The sequence below is a fragment of the Maylandia zebra genome, linkage group LG14 (genome assembly GCF_041146795.1).
Source record: "Maylandia zebra isolate NMK-2024a linkage group LG14, Mzebra_GT3a, whole genome shotgun sequence".
Taxonomy (NCBI): domain Eukaryota; kingdom Metazoa; phylum Chordata; class Actinopteri; order Cichliformes; family Cichlidae; genus Maylandia; species Maylandia zebra.
The window spans coordinates 23,519,112-23,538,771 of record NC_135180.1 but is presented as its reverse complement, the minus strand read 5'-3'; the positions used below and the strand labels follow the sequence as shown (position 1 = coordinate 23,538,771).

General features: G+C 38.5%; 1 protein-coding gene across 1 annotated transcript in view; it reads left to right on the top strand.

Moving 5' to 3' along the window:
- The window catches only part of ppp1r37 (protein phosphatase 1, regulatory subunit 37), a 46,503-nt gene that overhangs the window by 14,195 nt on the left and 12,648 nt on the right, over positions 1-19,660 (top strand). Inside the window, exons 2-5 of the mRNA XM_024804831.2 lie at positions 6,455-6,552; positions 12,134-12,179; positions 12,360-12,460; positions 17,974-18,093. Of these exons, the coding sequence (XP_024660599.2) occupies positions 6,455-6,552; positions 12,134-12,179; positions 12,360-12,460; positions 17,974-18,093 (365 nt within the window). The remainder of the gene's footprint in view (positions 1-6,454; positions 6,553-12,133; positions 12,180-12,359; positions 12,461-17,973; positions 18,094-19,660) is intronic.

Below are 19,660 nucleotides of genomic sequence, written 5' to 3'. Positions count from 1 at the left end.
ATTTGCTAAGTCAGAGCAGAGATCATTTCTCTGTCTTGTCTTGAAACCTGAAATATCAAGGTAGCCCCTCATCTATCATCTTTGGAGCTGTTAGCTGCTGAGATAACCACCATTTCAGCAAGGGTTTAAACAGAATATTAGAATTCCCAGGATCTAGATAAATGCTGCATAGTAATTTTTTAATTTGTATTCAAGGTGGAAATGGATTGGAAATATTAGGAAACGGAGCAATGACATGCAGCAAAGGTCCAGCCAGTCGGGCGTTGAACTGGGAAATCAACACACGACTGCGCATACTTGATACAGTATGCACATTTAACAAAATGGTTTTTTTAAGGGTCAAAACAAGTTTGTGCTTGTCTATCTGTAATGTTCTTGCTTATCTAATGAAGTCCATTGCTCCCACACAGTATCGGGGAGCACTTGTTTTCACATGTTTTTCCTTATTTGTCTGCATTTTTGTTTTTGCTGTGTTTCTAGACACGGAGAGCATTTCTCTTATTGTTTGTGTGCTTTTCCTCTCGTGTGTGTGTTTTGTTCTTTGCCCACCATTAACTTCTGCATACCAGTAACTTTTAATTTGGTTTCTGACTATGTTGTTTGGAGCAGTCCTTCCCCTCCCTACTTCTTATTCCTGTGCACCTCCTCATCACCACTCCCTCCATACAAGTACCAGCAGCACTGGAGGGAGTGCTATAAAATAGAAGAAAAGACCAAGGCATGCAGAAACACAGGCAACAGCTGTAGCTCTGATACTGATGTCTCTTCTGCATTTGTCTCTTTGTGTTATTGCTTATGTATTTCCTTTTAAGTTTTTGTGTACTTTTCTTGTCTGTTTGCTTGTTTTTGAGGTGTTTGATGTAAATCTCCTTGCACAACTTTCTTTTTTATTTTGTACACTAGTGCTAAAATATCTCAATCTCTCTCATCCCTTCTCTGTCTCTAATGAATGTGTAAAAATACTATGTAGTGAGCATGAGACCCTCTCTACCCTCAGACCCCACCTTCCCTCAGGAAATGTTTACACACACTTGCTCCACTGCGACTCTGCACAATAACTCTTTGCCAAGGACACAGTGTTCATTGGAGTGCACATAATGTACTGTAGAACTTTACAAGACTGCTTTCTTACACAGTGGTGGAAGTGACATCCAGGAGGACTTAACAAATTCAGATCCAGATACTTTCCGTAGGTGAAGCACAAATGTAAACTAGAAAATGCATTTTCTGAAGAAACTGCAGTGTGAATGCTGATAACTGAATGTTTTGAGCTGAAATAAAATAATTGCTAAATTTAAGTTAAAAATGTTGAATGAGATGAAAAATAGATTCGTCGAATATCCAGATACAGCTTTACAGAAGTATCAAAATTTAGATGGAGTACTATTATGACTGAAGTGAAGACAGGACTGTAATGAAAGGGCATCCTCATCCAGTCATGGGCTCTAGTCAGTTTTTAACAGCAGTCTAGTGGAGAGTGTGGTTGGTGGCTATATTTTACAGCAGTAATTAGAATTAATTCTTTTTTTGAGGGCACATGACTTCAGCAGGACTGAAGCTCCCACCCCCATCTTAAAGGCCGACATTTAAGACGGCCAACTTGTCAACAAACTTGCACTTCTGAAGCCAGATGAGGGCTCTTTTCCTTGCTGCTTCAACAGTGATTCATATTTGTTGGACCCCTGAGAGCAGAGAAGGGGCTATTGTCTGTTGGGGCTGCAGTTCTTCATGAGCTGTCCAGGCTGGAACCAAAGCTAATGAAGGTTCCCACATAACTCCAGAGTTAACAGCTGTTGTAAATCGGAGTAAAATAATGTTTATTGTAACCAGCTAGGATAACCAGGATAACTTAATAAGCTTCAATTGTTTAGTCGGCGAATCATGTGCATCCATAGCTACATGACTTGTGATAATGCTGGTGAACACTGGCAGTTCAGCTTTTTGTTGTTTACTTCTTTTTTTTTTTTTTGTTTGTTTTCTTTTAACGTGACTGAAGAGACTACATAGTCAAAGAAATTGCTAGTTTTTGACCTTTATGGTTAACCGTTCAACCGTTTGCCAGTGGCCAATGATTATAAAACAAAATAATGTTAACAATTTACGTGATTTATGTTTTTTTTGTTTGGTTGTTTTTTTGTTTTGTTTTTTTATCGTCTGACACAGAGTACTTGAGCAGATTTGTGCTTTAGTGGACCAAGAATCATTTAACTACTTACACTACTTTCATTGCATCTTTGACGCAAATTATTTATAATTACGCCATTTGATTTACTTAGGAATTACTAAAAATAATAACGCACTGACAATTCAACTTCTGTCATTTGGATTGGATTGTATGTCTGCTTTTGCATTCAAGTTGCAGGTGCTAAAAGTATATAGAATGGATGCTGAAATACTGCTGAAAAGACAGTTCATATACCCAGTAAATATAATTATGAGATGTGTAAAATAATATCTAAAAATATAAATACTAAGTAGTCTGAAAATTATAATAGCTCTTGGATGACAAACAAACTGATTAATGTGTCCTATTGGAAATGTTGTGCAAGTAATTCTGCATTAAAATTACACAAATCTCACGTCACCTGTCACTGGCCTTTCACAGTTCCCAGTAGTTCAATTCCTTGGAATTGTTAGTCTGCTTGCCTATCAATCCTGTTTATCGGTTCCACTTACATGACAATCAGCTGATTTCTGTATGTGTTGGAGAAGGTAAATAGTGGCACAGCCCACATCGTCCATATGGACATTAGTTTTATTTTTTTTACACAAAAGGGCACAGTGATAAAGTGCAAACTATATTGAGGACAGAAACAACCAGTTTATACTTACACCTACATAGACAGCATGTTAACACTAAGCTAGCCAAGAACCCAGAGTGATGTTAAAGCTGAATGAATGCCAACCTCAGCGCAGCATCTGGACTCTGATCTTTAACAGGTAACAAAGAGAGTGATGAGCAGTTCGTTTCTACTGCTTCATGTTTCTAAAGTCAAATCACTGTGGCGATGGCTGAAGACTCTTTGTGCTGGATTTCATCTTTGTGTTTTTGGCTTTGTGTTTTAGCTAAATATGAAGAGAAAGATCATGTGTGTGTCCTCATTAGGCTAGGGATTTGTGTTGGCGTGTGGGACTGTAGCTAATAGGTTTCTATTGTTAAATACTCCTGGTGCTTGAAGCCTTTCCGTCAGGTGTGATTAATACATTTGAGAGGGTGTAAGTTAAAGTGATGGGGGACATTGTGTGAGATGAAGGAGATTAGAAATGGAGCCAACAGTGAAGTGGACAAGTTCTCACCTTGGCAAGACAAATCAAAATGCTGACGGCAGCAAAAGTCAATAACACACACAGAGACAGACAGAACAGCCAGTGTGTTACAGCTTTGCTTTCTGCAGGGTAGATACACTGGTTGGAAAGAGAATGGATGTCATTGTTTCTCTGCCAATGTAATTTACTGTTGTGATCTTTCAAACCTCCTTCTATACACTCTGTTTTTCATCTCACGTTCTATTAGTAATTTTCTGTATTCTTCTGTCTTTTTTTTTTTTTTTTTTTTTTTTGGCGCATAAGTGCTTCACTTCATTTCTCTGCTGAGTCTCTCAGGCGGAACAGCGGGTTTGAATGCTGCCCAGTCATCTGACTGGAGTTAGCCCCCACAACCGTCTAGGATGGCAACGGTGGCTGACCCACACGCAGACCAAGAACAATACCTCCTTTTTGCTGACTTAAGTAGGGGAGTACTTAAAGGGGTTGCAATCTCTGATTCTCTCTTTCAAGAGAGTGCTCCCTAAGGCAGAAACACTAACAGCTCACATGAAAAAAGAATATTTTCTAAGTCTCCGTGACTTAGACTTTATTATGTTCATTTTTTTTGAGTCATGGAAAGTCTTGAGTTGTTCTGATGGATCAAAGCAGATTCAGCCATTTGTTAGTGTTTTGCACTTACTGACCAGTAGTTACAGCTTGCTAGTACTGGGTTAATTCTTGTGGCATAGATCAAAAGGAGGCTAAAAACATTCCACAAAGATTTTGTTCCAGATTGACATGAAAGCATTACACTTGCTGCAAATTTGTCATCTGCAAATCCATGATGTGAATCTCCCATTCAACCACATTTCAAAGGTGCTCTATTGGACTGAGAAATGGGGTCTGCAGAGGTCATTTGAGCACAACGTTGCCATTTTCAAGACAAGAGTTTGAGATGGTTTGAACTTTGTAACATGGTGCATTATCCTGGTGAAAGCAAATATTAGAAGATGGGTACACTATGATTAGAAATGAATGACATGGTCAGCAACAAAACTCAGACTAGGGCTGGGCCCTCCATACCTGCTTCATGCCCTGGAGGACGGGGCTGTGGCCCCCCCACACCCTCTAGCAGATCATTACATGAAGGAACCTTTTAAAAAAACAAAAAACAAACGCGTCCATGCTCACAGGTGTACACACGGGTGATCACACCCACAAACTACACCCTTTTTGGCTCAAGGTGAGAGAAAAAAAAAAAAAGAAGGAAAAAAAAAAAAAAGACTAGGGCTGGGCCATAATGTTAGGCAACGATAGGAAAATGAAATATCGCGATAGAATATGAGTAAAACGCGCATGCGCAGTGTCTTTGTTTTCATACGCACATGGCCGATTGTTGAGTGAAACAAATGAACCAGAATTGGTTTGTAAAAATGGTGCAACTTCAGTGATGTGGAACTGGTTTGGTGTTTGTCCGTCAGATACACGACAAAGCACATTTTTTTGCAGAACATGCAAGCGGCCGTCGTTATTGTCGTATTTGTCGTATTTGTCGGACTAAGATGCTCTTAAATCTGGGAGTAATCTGGGTCCTAAACCCCCCTCTTCAGGTCAAACGAACACTGCAGCATCACTTAGAGTTAAAAACTGTCTAAATTCTTTCATCTTTAATAAAACGATCAGCATTGCTGCTTTACCAGGTGTAACTATGAAGTTTAACTTCCAGGCATCCATGAAAACAAAATGTATTACATTTAACGGAGTTAGAAGTTAGCAAGAAGCTAGCGGAAGTTAGCTCGCTAGTTTCACTAGTTACCTAAGCATGATATTGCATGTTCTGACTGAGAGATTTCTGAAAAAATTCAAACGTACAGCTCTGCTATCACTTCCAACATAAATGAAGACAGGAAACTAAACAGCAGTGACGTTTGTAGGGTTACTGAAGTTGGGCTAGCTGGTATATAATTATGTGCTACGTGATCGCTAGCTACACAGCTATGTTAGCATAACATAAACAGTGAAGCTGGAGGACGAACACTAACACTTTTCCACTTATAAAAGTTAACGTGAAGGTTCCTCATGGTTAGAGACAAATGCAATCGCATGGCAGGATGCTGTAAACGGACCAATCTTCAGTCAGGAGAACAACTGAGATAATCCATCCACAATACGAGGTTGGTTATTAATATACTGCAACAACATGGGAATAGAGCAGCTGCCAGAGAATTCAACATTAATGAATCAATGGTACAGAAGTGGAGGAAGCAAGAAGAATGAGTTTAATAAAGTTTGATTTATCTGACTGCTTTGTTTCGCTTAATGTGCCTTATAATCCCGTGCACCTTATGGTCTGAAAAATACGTACTGCACACTGCAGTTTAATGTTGCACAAAGCACCTCTTTTTAACTTCAGTGGATATTATACATGGTTATGCTCAGGATATGTCAGCCCATTTCTACTGGAAATGCCTTTTGGTTAAACTTTTAGCAAGGAATTTGCATTTGCACTGTTAAATTTTTATAAAGCTTTAATGTACATAAAAACCAGCTTCTTGTTTAAGTGAAAATAAATGGAAGGTTGTCTTTTTGCGCTAGTAATGTTGTGGAGTTGTATTTTGTCTCGCATCAATTATATCGTCGGTTATATCGTTATCGCAAATTTTCAAATATATATCGTGATAAATATTTTTGGCCATATCGCCCTGCTCTAACTCAGACTGTTGAATTTAAACAATGTTCCTTTGCTACTGCCACCAGCAGCAGCCTGAATTGTTAATTAATACAAAGCAGAATCTTAACTAGGTCGCCAGTGAGGTCTTCTGCAGCTGTAGCGCAGTTTTTCTTTGATATGTTGTGCATTCAGAGATACTTTTCTGCATACCGTGCTTGTAACAAGTTGTTATTTGAGTCACTGTGACATTCCTCTCAACTCAACAAAGCAGTCTGGCCAATCTCCTATGACATCAAAATGGCATTTTTGCCCAGAAAGCTGTGTGCATGAAATTCAATGTTGGACTTTTTTTTTAAAGCCTTCTAATATAAATGCTGACACTATGTCTGGAGAATCTTTTTTTTTTTTTTTTTTTTTTTTCGCCCCACAAACATGAGCCACATTCAGTGCAGTGAGTTTTCATTTTCAAGAACTATGTATGAAGAAACATACCAATAAAAGCGACCCTAACCTTTTTGACTGTATTCTGTTTTGCAGCTCAGAATGTGACGGTGGAGGAGATCCTCTCATCCTATAAACAAGCCTGTCAAAAACTCAACTGTAAACCTATACCCAAAGTGCTGAAACAGATACAGGTAAGGCTCAACATAATACAAACACACAGTTGACACACAACTGACAGATTAAGTCAGTGATGTTGCCAGCCCACTAGTGATAAAGTCTTTTTTTTGTTTGTTTGTTTGTTTTAAAGACTGTATTGCACAAGCTTTGGATTTTTGTCTGTTGTTGGGGGAAAAAAAAGTTATTTTTTAGTGACAAAGTTATAAAAATAATGCCACAGGAAGGGTGATAAATTACAAAGCCCTGTCCACCTTGAGACTTTTAGGGCTTAGAGGTTGAACATCCCCATTTCAGTCTCAGTCGATTTCAGTAGATCGACTGAGAGTGTTGTAACCGACTGAGCCTATGCCCATAGGGATAACGGCAATGTGACTAACCTGTGTGTGACGCAGGTCCTTTGTTTACTATGGTGTCTCTACATAAAGATATAGTTGCAGTGTATCAGCTAACCAGATGCGGTCTACTGTCTATGCAACATTAGGAACTTTCAAGCTCTCTGCTTATTTAGCTGTGTATCTATTCATTTTTCATAGAGGTGGTTTTAATACTTAATATTACTAGCTAACAATCCAGTTTAGTATGAAGAAACAAGAGCAATATTTTTAACTGAAACGTTAAATACAAACACTGTGGGTATGAACTGGTGTCTCATTTTAAGCAGCAACAAATTGTCTTGGCTCATTATTTTGATCCATATAATGTGTTGTGGGCAAAAAACAGGATGAGCTTCCCACAAATGTTAATTTACCTAGGAAAAACACTTAATAATTCTTCCGGTTTTCAACTGCACATAATAACATAATGAATGTTTTATTTTGTTATATTCATTTATTTATTTATTGTTAATAACAACCATATTGGCCTCCTGTGGACCTTGGTCCTAAATGTCTTGGCACGCAACAAAACCATTGCAACCACAGACCCGCTGCTTTCTCCGTCCTTTTTAAGCTCAGTTTAATGTGGCCAATCCTCCCTCTCACTGTTACTGTAGATATTGCTGCTTTTAGATGGTAATTGCTTTATGACCAATGGTTCAATGTTAGTGCTAACCATGAAAGGTCTCTGCATAAATATGTGGAGAAAAAAAAGTTGTTGCCACCTAAAAGAAACCCACCCAAAAATACAAAATCCTGTTGGTGTCATGTACAACAAAGCATAGATTCAATCAGAATTGTTGTTTTTATTGTTTGTTTATTTTTAATACTGATAATGTGAATTTTGGGGGGTTTGTATACATTTTTTCCTTACTTCTGTTATCCTTGTTTTTCATATCATCTTTAATTCAAGCTGCTCAGGTATTTTGTCTTATTTAAAGCTTAGATGTCGAGAACTTTAGTTTAATGTATGATATTTTTATTCACAGATTTATGAAACTTTTAATCACTATTATTTTTAGCTATTGCCTTGGTATACAATATTAATTTTTTTATGCATTTTGCCTTGTCAAGCTGCAGTGTTGATTTTTCTTTTCATTGTTTATGAAAGAGAACCAAACCATCCAGATATAATGAACAATCCCAGTACTCTTATTTTGAAAGGTCAGTTGCTGACCCAGCTCAGGTTTCCCTTGGAACTAATTCTTTGAGAAACACTGTGAAACCATTAGCCAAATGATTGTTCAATACGAAGGATACAGGACATGTATACTATACAACAACTGAAACTGTTCAAATTATGGCAGCTCTGGGCTCCACTCAACAACCAAGAGGTGGACAAACATCCAACAGTTAAACATTTGGACGGCACCCAAAAATCCTTTTGTGAGGTCAAACAAATTTTTTTTCCAAAAATTACATCCTGGAGGTTTTTGTTTTTGTCATGAAAACACTTCAAAGGCCTGTTAATGTGGTTTGAGGGCATGGTGTGATCCTTCATTGCATGACTTTGGACAAGCGCTGTGATGGTATCCTGTAGATACAGGGTTTTTCCGTAAGAGTGGTTGTTACTCCCGTCAGGCACGCGGGTGTTTTTTGGCCTTCTCCTGTGGGTTAGCCTGCTCAGTCATGTGTCTCATAATCCCTCTAATATAAGCAGTTCTTCAGATCCAGTGGGGAAGCCTCGAGGCTGTTAGTTTTTATAGTTTGCCAACCTTGTGCCTTTGTATGTGAGTTAGTACACACGCATGCAGAGAAAATCAAAAAGAAAATACATTTTTTACAAACCTCTTTGTTAAGAAGAAACTCATAGCTTTACGTTGGTAAATCAGTATTAATGATGATTATGCTGGAAACCTGATATTGAAAAAAGGACACATATTTGTTATACTTAAGGATCTTTACACTTTAAGTATATATTATTTTGGTGTAATTTAATGAGTAATGAGGTGAGGTTGAATTGTCCTGCATCAAGAGAGAAAGCCGTGCATTTAATTGTTTCTATTGTATTACAGGAGGAAAACTTATACTACTGTTCTAAAATGTTTTCTACCAATAAGTGACAGTTCAGTATTTCTCATGCAAATGCGTCAGAAGGGATAATTGTTTGTACAAGTAATGGCCTGTCTCTTATATTGACTTTCTTCTGTTTAGATAAATGCCCCAGTCATCAGTGGAATAGTTTAATAGTTGGTCTGATAATTGTAATACTTTAGAACTGTGTTTATATTATTAACATGTGAGTAGCTGTCTCCCGGTTTTTATTTCTGTAGGAGCATCTCATCACCAAGCCAACTCCTTTATTATCAGGCTAACAGGAGATGGGAGTTGGCAGCAGCAGTGAATTAGCACTTACTTCTGTTTGTTCAGTTACTGTAGAACATAAACTGTAAACCCTTCAGTGGGCCTCTCAACTATTTGCACATTTGTACCTGCTGGTTTGTGAGAGTGATGAAGTTGAAGGAAAGTTGGTCTCAAGATGGAAACACATTTGTGATTCAAGGGGCTCATCACATGTCTGGTCAGCTGAAAGAGGCCAGGCTAACATTACAGTTACTTGTGGAACTGCACGTCAATGTGCTAAGCTGCCTCTGTGAGCTCCACTTAGTCTTTTAGTCTGGGTACATTTCCACTGGCTGACTGGTTGACAGTACGGGGATGTCTCGTCATCACAGAAGTGCCTCATCTCCCTCCTTCCCTCACTCGTATTTTGATTGCTCATGTCTGCCCTCCCACTGTACTTCTCCACTGCTGTTAGTCCACTTCTACCCTTCTCATTTCTGCTTAGTCACCCTTAGCCGCCCATAAACATACCAGATGTTTGGCCAGTAAGAGGAGGGAGTTAGCAAGAGATGAATAACCGTTTACTGTTTTTCCTCATTCACTCTTAAGGCTTTCTTTATTAAGTTTAAGTACACGTGGCACTTTTCTGGCTAGTTGTTTGTGTAGATTTGAGGGGTTTCTTTTTTTTGGGGGGGGGGGTTTACCATTAAGCAGCTATATGCTGAATGCCTGTTACTGCATTAACTCTGACCACAGTGTTGAAACCTGGATACTTGGTAGCCTTGTGTCACATTTCTGCTGCTGCAGTTCCTTGAAGAGCACAGTGTCTTACATGTAGCCAGCATGCACGCTTGCTTCTTATGTATGCATAGGTGTCTGAAATGAGGATCTCACAATCCACAAGAACTCCAGGAAATTCTTTGCAAAATGTTCTGCACCGCTTGTACATCTGCATGCGCTGTGGAAGCAGCTTTATCCCAAATCAGGGAATGGATCCGGCCACTTTGGTATCACATCATCTTTCTGACCATATAACTGTAAACTGGAGTGATATAAACTCTGAAAATATCACATGATGGGGCATATATGGGTAATTTCTTTTATAATTTAATAAGTTTATAGACTACTCTCTGTGGTTAATTAAAATAGTTGCAAGGTGCAAATAATGGACACCTTACATAAACTAATAAAATGTTAGTATATCTTTAAACATACATTTAACCTCAGTGAAGAGAAATTGTGTTAAGATTAGTCATTAAAATCAATTCTTCACTGTTAGACTACATGCTAAATGTTCAGTTTAATTGTTTGTCCTTACTTTAATTGGCAAAACTTGACTGACACGTATTACTGTTTATTTGATTGTTTTTGTGGAATGATGTTGCCAGTGTGTACTACACAAAAAAGGACCTTGTAACAGTCACATTTAATAGAAAAAAGTGGAGGATTTTGTCATACATCACCTCGGTCTTTTGGCTATGAGTACTTGGATGCTATATATCTGTCTTGATATTGGGCAGAAAATCCTTATACTAGATGACTGTGTGAACTACGGAATAGATTACTTGTGGGGACTGTAAAGCAAGAGTAAAAGCATTTAACGAACAAGATGTTAAACTGAAACATGGCGTGATATAGTCTTCCCACGACACAAAGATGCACACCCATGCAACCACTCGCGCAGAGGCACACTCTGCGTCATGCACTATTTTTGGTTCTGGCAATTCTGCCTGAAAGGAATTTGCACTGCTGAAATCACACTCTCTGACAGGTTCTCATGTTAATTGTTAGTGAAAATGTGCTTGCTGTTAAACTGCCAGAAATGTTTGCCTGTCTGTGTTTATATAGTCAACATCTTATGGGTGCTAAAAGATATTAAAACTAATGATAATGTGACGTTTATCAGTACATTTACTTTTATGTCACAGCTCAGTGACTCTCAGCTCTCCAGCATTATTTAATTTCACTGCATTTCCTGCTGCTTGTATTAATAGTGCAATATTTTGAGCAATTGTCATGTGATATTTGTGTGTGTGTGTTAGGGAACTCATAATTTATATGTTAGGCAATGAATTCCGTATACAAATAAACCAGTGTGATCACCTTCAGCAATACACATTAGTAATGACAGTGAGACAGGAGGGCCGGGGTTATGAAGTTCATGCTGAATTGGTTGGGCAGTCAACCGGAGAGGGGGGATTTACCTGTACATAGTGTTGAGGGCAGCACCCTGTATGTTTTTAATGTTTCTGTGGGTGGTTAGGTCTTCTACTGGCACAAGAGGTAAAAGTTTTCACCGTTAAGTCACTAGCATGTTTGGTTTTAAAAGATCATTTGATGCTGGGGCCGGTTAACTGTGAATACAAACGTTTCTACCAACTCACACAGACAAACTCTTGATCGTCTTGTGCCCTCAAACAGGCCGCTAACTGGCACTGATACAGGAAATATTGCTTGTTTCTACATTTTGTGGGTGTATGTGTCAGTTTCTCAGTGATTTGTAGTTTCCAAATGAAGCATTTGGGTTTAGAGTTTAGTTTCACTTTTACATGCCTTTAGGTTTTTACTTTGGGACTCAGTTCCCATCCATGTTGCAAGACTTTGTATTAACTGTAACACTTTCTGTAACACACTATCCCATACAGCCAAAATTGTCATCATTGGGGGTGACTGAGCATTCCCTTTCAGTGCATCCTAAAACAAAACCAGAAGATAAATACTCTAAGGGAGCCTGGAGCTAATGTATGCTGCAGATGCTTTTTTTTTTTTTTTTTTTTTTTTTTTTTTTTTTTTAGCAGCAATTGTTTGTCTTGATTTATGTGATATCTACCATTTCGTGAACTGCCTGCTGAATCACGTGAAGGCTTGAACATGTGAAAAGAAAAGATTGCTTCAATGGGGAAACCCTTCCTGACACTACTTGTTTTTGTTTCTGTAGGAACTGAAAGACCTGACACAACGAAATGAGTGCTTAGATTTAAAAGGTAAGTACCAGACCAAAAAAACAAAACCCCCACTACAACAGTCACAAACGATACAGTACAATTAACAGTGTAACATGTGGAAAATAGTAATTGCAGTTTTTCTAACTTTAATTTATAAACAGCATCTAATACTGCATGGCTGAATGGTTAATTGATCAAGTGTATGTGGATATATTTTAGGTGAAAAGCTGGACTACAAGGCATGCGAGTCTCTGGAAGAGATTTTGAAGAGGGTCCAGTTTAAATTGGTGGACCTGGAGCAAACCAACCTGGATGAAGATGTAAGATGCTTTAAATATCTGCTTCTCCCCCTTTTCTCATCTTCTTTCATGTTTGATTCATGCTTTCAGTTACACTCTCATTAACTTTTCCACGATTACAGGACTAGCAGGACATGAAGTATGTGGTCACGAGTTTTCTGATTACCCCAGATGTCTACTTGTGTAAACACCATTAAAATGTTTGGGCTGCAGACATGCACAGATAGACAGTGTCGTAGTGTGGAACACATGGACACTGACCACTTCCTGTCACACACCCTCCAGAACACACATACTCTGTTGCCAGAGTCATACAGGAAGAAGTTTGCTTTGGACCAGAAAGTTTAATTACTGCTCATTACGTAATTCCTGTCTGTCAAAACTGTGTCAGTACTTTCACTCTTTAACTGCAGAATTAATTTAGCTCCCTGTCACCTGCTGTTAACGGCACGTTTGCAGAGTCTGTTAACTTGCAGTCCTTGAGGTCTTGGAAACCTGATGGTTCTGGGCAGCTTTCACTTTATTTAATCATGGTTAGTTAATAATGCCGAAATATTTTCTTCAGTGACCTTAAAGACAAAGTAACTCGATGTCTTTAAATATTAAAATATGCATCAGTGTTTTATGTTATTATTTAGAGCAAGGGTCTCAAACCTAAGTGAGCTGTGAGCCCCTGCAGGCACTGTTATCTGATTGGAAGGTGACTTCAGTGTTCAAGTAGTACAAACAAACAAGAAAAAAACCTACCAGTATTTCCTAAAATGTAGTGTTTTGTTTGTTTGTTTGTTTGTTTGTTTTTATTTCAAATATTGTATGTGAAAACCAAACTGCAAATGTGAATGCATTTTTTTCTCACTCTTAACTAACTGAAGCCTTTCATTGAACTACCAAATAAACAAACAAACTTTATTTCTGGCCAGACACGTGGCAGGACTTCTGCTATAATTTTGTGCACAAAATAAAAATGCAGACATAAGTGTACCCATTAGTTTTTGACTTCTAGTGAAAAATGTTTTCTTTATGAAGAACTCTCTCACTGAACTAACACAGCCAATAGCTCAACATATTTGTACTCTCTGCTCATATTACCTTCATATTAAATAATTTTTTGGTTTTAAAGAACTTATTTTAACATTGCACTCAACAACAAACAAAATCTCTCTAAGAAAAAAAAGTAATTTCGAGGACCAAATTGCATTATATTTCTTCAATCAGTATACAATTAACATAATATTAATATAATTGCTAAAGCACTTCTGGATGGATAAAAACTGCATTTCGTTGCCGTTGACCCCTGATTTAGAGACTATGCATGTGAAGGACAGATGAGTAGTGATCTCAGCAGATGTAAACAGTGGTTCTTTCCTGGTGTTTGTAAAAGAACCTCTTCAGAGTAAAAAAACATACATGCCAGAATATTTATAGACCACAGATAACAAAAGTTATTTTTAGATAAATAGAGGTCACCATAAAAGCACCAGCAAATTCTTGTTTGAATGAATGGGATTTTTGTTGGGGAAGTCCCCAACAAAAATCCCATTCATTCAAAGTAGTTTCACTTCATAGTTTCCCCTGGTCATCCATGCCCTACCTGTAATGGCACTGACCCCACCAGTGGGTCTTGTGTCACAGTTTCAAACCTAACAAAAGTTTATACATCCATTTACGGACCTGCTTCAGTTAACCAGTAACAAGTCTGCCGGCTCTAACTAATTTGCCTATTGTGATCCAGTCACAATGTTCGCACAGTCCAGATGGAAAAAATACATTTTAATACCAGGTGTAAATGCAGTGAGCCATGGATCAGTTTTCATGCACTAGATAAACATATCCAGACAACCAAATGGATAACATTTTTCTACCAGTGCTGAAGGGCTTCTGCGCAAATATTGGCAGATGTTTTGTGTAGGGCTTAAAGAGTGCATTATCAGCTCCGGAGCATCGATACCGCAAAAATTGTATCACCGCATTCCATCTCACAAGTTCTTCTACTAATTAAATTGGAGAGACATTATGTGTCATTTTATTTCAGTCCAAAAAACCATACAATCTAAAAAATATATATAATTAAGTAACAGTGTAGAGTGATGGTTTTTGATGTTGTTGTTTTTTGTTTCTTTTTTTTAATTTCACCCAACATGCAACATTACCCCAGAAATGTGAATAAAGTGGCAGAATGAGTCATCGACTGAGTCACCAGAGAGCAGTTTTTCAGTCTCAGGCAAGTGTCTCGCCTTGGGCTGAGATGAAATGAAGCTCTGAAAGGAGAAAATACTGAAGTAGTGTTGCCGGATGAGCTGGGATTAGAGGAAGCTGGCATAGAAAATAAATCGACTCGGGAAGAGGATGGGTTCATTTTTGAGTGGGTGTGAGAGGTATACAGTAGATGGCTTGATTTGGCTCGTACTTGACTCGACTGTGCAGCAGTGGCGTCTTGTTGGGAATGAAATGGGAAGATGAAAGGAGAAAAATGGTTAGAAAGAGATGTTTTAAGAAGCCTGTGAAGGCGCAAGCACGGGAAGCAGAGTTACAGGATGGCTTTTATTGGACTGAATGACTCATCTTCCTCCACCCTGTAGATAAACACACATTGCTGTATACTCGGTAATGTCTTCCAGTATAAACGAATGCAAAGTGGAAAGGTTAGGAGATACTATGCAGTAGCATAGCCTGTCTGACTTTGTTAGTTTTTATCAGCATCAGAAAAGGATAATCTCACATTTAATCTGGATCACCTCCTGCAGTTGGTTGATCAGTTGTGGGGTCAGTTTATTTATTTATTTCGATATTATTGTATGTTTATTTATTTATTTTTTCCATTGAAACAGATGAGAAACACAGAATCCAGTCATGAGATCTAGTGTTGCAGCAGCAAGCTGATATGCTCAGCTATGAGTTATATTTGGAAAATAGGAAAAGCAAAAGAACCAGACATCCATCCTCACTACGGTGCCATCATCTTTATGTAGTTTTTCAGGAATTACTGATATACTGAGTTGCCCCTCTGACATCATTATTAAAGCCAGATTAAAACACTGATCATGAGTGCACTTATGTCATCCTTGATCACCTGATATTTAATTTTAGTCCTGCCTCTGATTCTTACCACGCACATTTGGAGTCTTACAATCACACAGCACTTTGGTTTTTGCAGTACTCTGGAATATTTCAGAAACAACATGATGATGTTGCTTGATGGACGTCAAGTTAATCAAGCATTTTGTACTTTACTTTTCAACCAAAAGAGCCTTTACACAGTTCCATTCAAAGCGTGAACCTTTTCAGCTTCTTTTTCACAGTTTCATGTGTGATCACAAAGTGCACCAGACCTCCTCCAATGTGTCAAAACAGTGACTCTTCTACATGAACTTCGTGTTGTTTAAAAGGATAAAGTTGCAGGAAGCCAAATCCGCTAAGTAGAATGAGAGGTCAGTGCCAAAATCCTCAGTGTTTAAGTGTGCTGGGTGTAGAAGAACAGTAGTTTAACCACAGTTCAGGTACTCACCCCAAACACAAACTCTGACAGCTCAGGGAGTTAAAATCGAGCTCATTATTCACAGTCTCACTGTTAGGGATGATTTCACAGTGCATGACCATGTCACCAGTGATGACAGCTGTTGGTGAGGCTGGTTTTATTTAGGAAGCCTGTGAAGGTGATGATTGTACCCAATGTTCTCTCTAAGCTGCTCGCGTGCGCAATTGCGCACTGCTGGCACGGTCTCTGTGCACAGAAAATCTGCGTTGTGCACAAAAAAAAAATCTAACCTGAATTGAAATTAAATTGTTTTAGCTAGCAAAGCGGCGTGGCTGATGTGGAGTGAAGCCACGTTAAGGACAACGTGTACAACCATTGGAGATGTGAGCAGGACAGACGGAACAATTGACGGGAAAAGTGTGGACTTTATACCTGTTTTTAAATTGTGTTGATAGGCCACGTAAAACCGGAGTTATGATAAAATATATGCAATGTTTGGTTTTCTTCCTGAATGCTATCGTTGTTTATATTTACTGCGGGAAGAAACAGTAAAAACGGCGTTTTATAAGGAAAGCGCTCGAAAACACTCTCTGCCTGTGAGCAAAGACAAGACCAAAAAAGCCTGCCCTTTCCTATTGGTGGAAAAATGTACCATGTCGACCAATCAAAAAATTATATGGTAACATGGCATTTAGTTGTTTAGGAAGGGGGGAAGTTTTAGGAGTTGTGGCGGTGTTTTGAGATGTGAGAGATTTGCCACATTTAGCGCAAATCTTGCGTAGTTAGTGTGTAGTGTTGTCAATAGTTTTGTTGCGTCTGCCAGAACAATGATGCGACTACTGAATGTTACAGGTGTTACAGGAGTGATACATCTCCTGTCGTCAGGCCTGCAGGTATCAGGCTGTTGTTCTCCTTTATCTCATAGTGGACAGAAATTATTTTTTGGAGTGGCACAAATGATTTGTGTGGCATCAGATTTGATGCAGAACAGCTGATTATTCTTAAAATAGTTTTAACTGTTTATTTAAAAAAAAAACGCCTTGGCTGCATTTTTAGGTAAACAGCTGCAAAAAACTTTGTTGTTTGCATAACTCAGTTACTTTTTTGAAGAAGTAACTATATATTTAATTGCCCAACAATCATTATATACTGTATTTTGCAGACAGAGTTACAGGACTCTCTCCCAGACCACAGGCTCATACTCATAATGCAAGTCAGAGCTTTATATATATATTCTTGTGTTTTCAAAATTGGAGTTTAAGTTATTTTTACTTCCAGTAGTGTTAACATACTACACAGGTCATGAACAAGATTTCTTTTTTTAAATTTTCATTGTAAGTAGTCTAACATAAATGTAAATGCTGTAATTTGATTATTTCAATAAACCATGTAACTTGGATGGATTCAGTGCTGGCGTGACCACAGTGCACACGTCTACTGTTGCTCACAGTGGTCCAAGGGTCCGCTCAGGGAGTTTGCGTGTTCGCTCAGACACATGAAACATTAGAGGGAACATTGATTGTACCATGCATAGGTGAATTGCAAGTTGTCAGAATTTGTGGACTGAACCTTGTCTGACAGATCCAATCATTGTGAACTCTGCAAGCTGTCAGATGGTTTTAAGTGCAAAATCAGTGGTCCAGTGGCTCTCGTTTCGCAGTGTATCATTTTAGTGCATTTTAATGGGACTCAGACTTAGTGGTTCTTTTACTACACGTTGGAGCCCTAATCTGAAAAAAAGAGTCAGTTCTCAGGTATTCTGAATACTACTGAATCGTAATATTTTGCTTTACAACAGTAAACAGTTGCACAAGCATATGAACTTGTCCTTCGAGCTGTAGTATCTCTACATACACCTGAGGCCCTTTGGAAACACCTCAGCACTTCTCACCTGCCTTGAGGGATTGTTACCCTGGCAACTACAACTGCTCCAAGCTGCATTACAACATCTCTTCCAGCGTTGTAACACTATGGACCAACTGTGAGAGTTCTTTAAGTTGTTAGATTTTAATCTGTTGGTTAATGTTTCTCCTATTCTCTCCCTCTTCCTCCCCCTCAGGGTGCCTCAGCTCTCTTTGACATGATAGAGTACTATGAGTCGGCCACACATCTCAACATCTCCTTCAACAAGCACATTGGCACACGAGGATGGCAGGCCGCAGCTCACATGATGCGAAAGGTGAGAGATCATCCTCCCATACACCAACAACTACAGTGTGCAAAGGTCATGGTGTTGAGCAGAGTTGAACTCTTAACCCTTGAAAGACCAGGAGGGTTGTTTCTGCCCATACAGCTACCCTTCAGGAAAAAGTGGTCATCAGGCTCTTAGTAATGCAAACTGCAATAGTAGGAGCTAACCTGGCACAATAACAACTAGTAAACAAATTTAAAGTTAAATAAATGAAAACGACTGTCACTAAATTAAAAAAAAATAAAGTCAGTTAAACATTCATCATTCTAAAATAACACATGATTTAAAAAAGAGAGATTATAAAAGTAAGCACACTAAATGAAGTGCATTGGGACATAGTGTCAAAGCAGTGTGTGAAAAATGAAGGACATTCTTGGTATTTAGTAAAAGAAATTGGGGTAAGTATCAGTTAGGGTCTGCAAAGCGAGGCTTGTTTTGCGGCCACATGACCTGGGAATCTTGCAGTTATTGAGTTGTTTGTCAACTCGTCTTTATACCAAAGTACCAAGGAGTCAAATGTGAGGCCATCTGTCTGACAGCTGAAGCATGTCTGATATTGTGTCATGCAACAGGATCTCAAGCATAGCAGCAGGTCTACAACAGAAATGCTGAAAAAGAAAAGAATCAAGGTGAATGGCAACCCTGAATGAAACGCTGTCACTGGTCCTTAAAAGAGCTGTACATGAATAAATCCTTGCAAATCTCAATGAACTGAATAGAACAGAGTGTGCCAGAATTTCTTTACAATGATGTGAGCAACTCCTTAGCGTTTTTTTTTCCTTCTAATAGTCCCACTAGGACCAGTTTTCTGTTATGTGCTGATTTAGAAAACCTTAAAATCAAGAGGATGTGCTTTTGTTTTGCACATGAAAAAAACAAGTAGTAAAACAATAGTTGAACTGTGACAGAAGATGATGGAATGACTGAAAGAAATAAGATCTGTCCTCAGAAAAGTCACTGAAGACAATTTACACAAGTGATTGAAAAATGTAAAAAGGCTTTGTTTTTAGTGAGAAAGCTCTTCAGGCTGAAGCTCAAACTGTTGCTTACTTGTGTTGTGTTAGTCATTGCTTTGTGTCTAGGGGGAAAAGACCAAGATTCTGTATTGTTTCTTATCTCTGACCTTTCATCGTCAGTGCTACTGCAAACATAAGTCACCCTTTGACGTCAGTCATCACTTATTACTATTAAGAATTCAAATCACTAACGGCTAAACACACTGATATATAAGGACGACAGCAGCACATGAGAGAAAACACATTGATGTGAACAGCTGTTGTTTAATCAAAGCAAACTATGTGGAGTTACTGGTTACTGTTCTTTCGTTTGTTTGTTGGTTTGTTTTTTGTCGTAAGTGTGACTCATAACCCAAAAAAACCTCCCAAACTATTCAAACTTTTATGAAAAAGCAGAGATTTTTGTGTGTTAGGTTGGCTCGGTGTACTGCGGTGAACAGCACTAATAGGATAGAATAGAATGCAATTTATTGTCACTGTGCACATGTACAATAAGATACTGAGCATCTCCCACTCAGTGCAGACATGTGGGAAAAGAA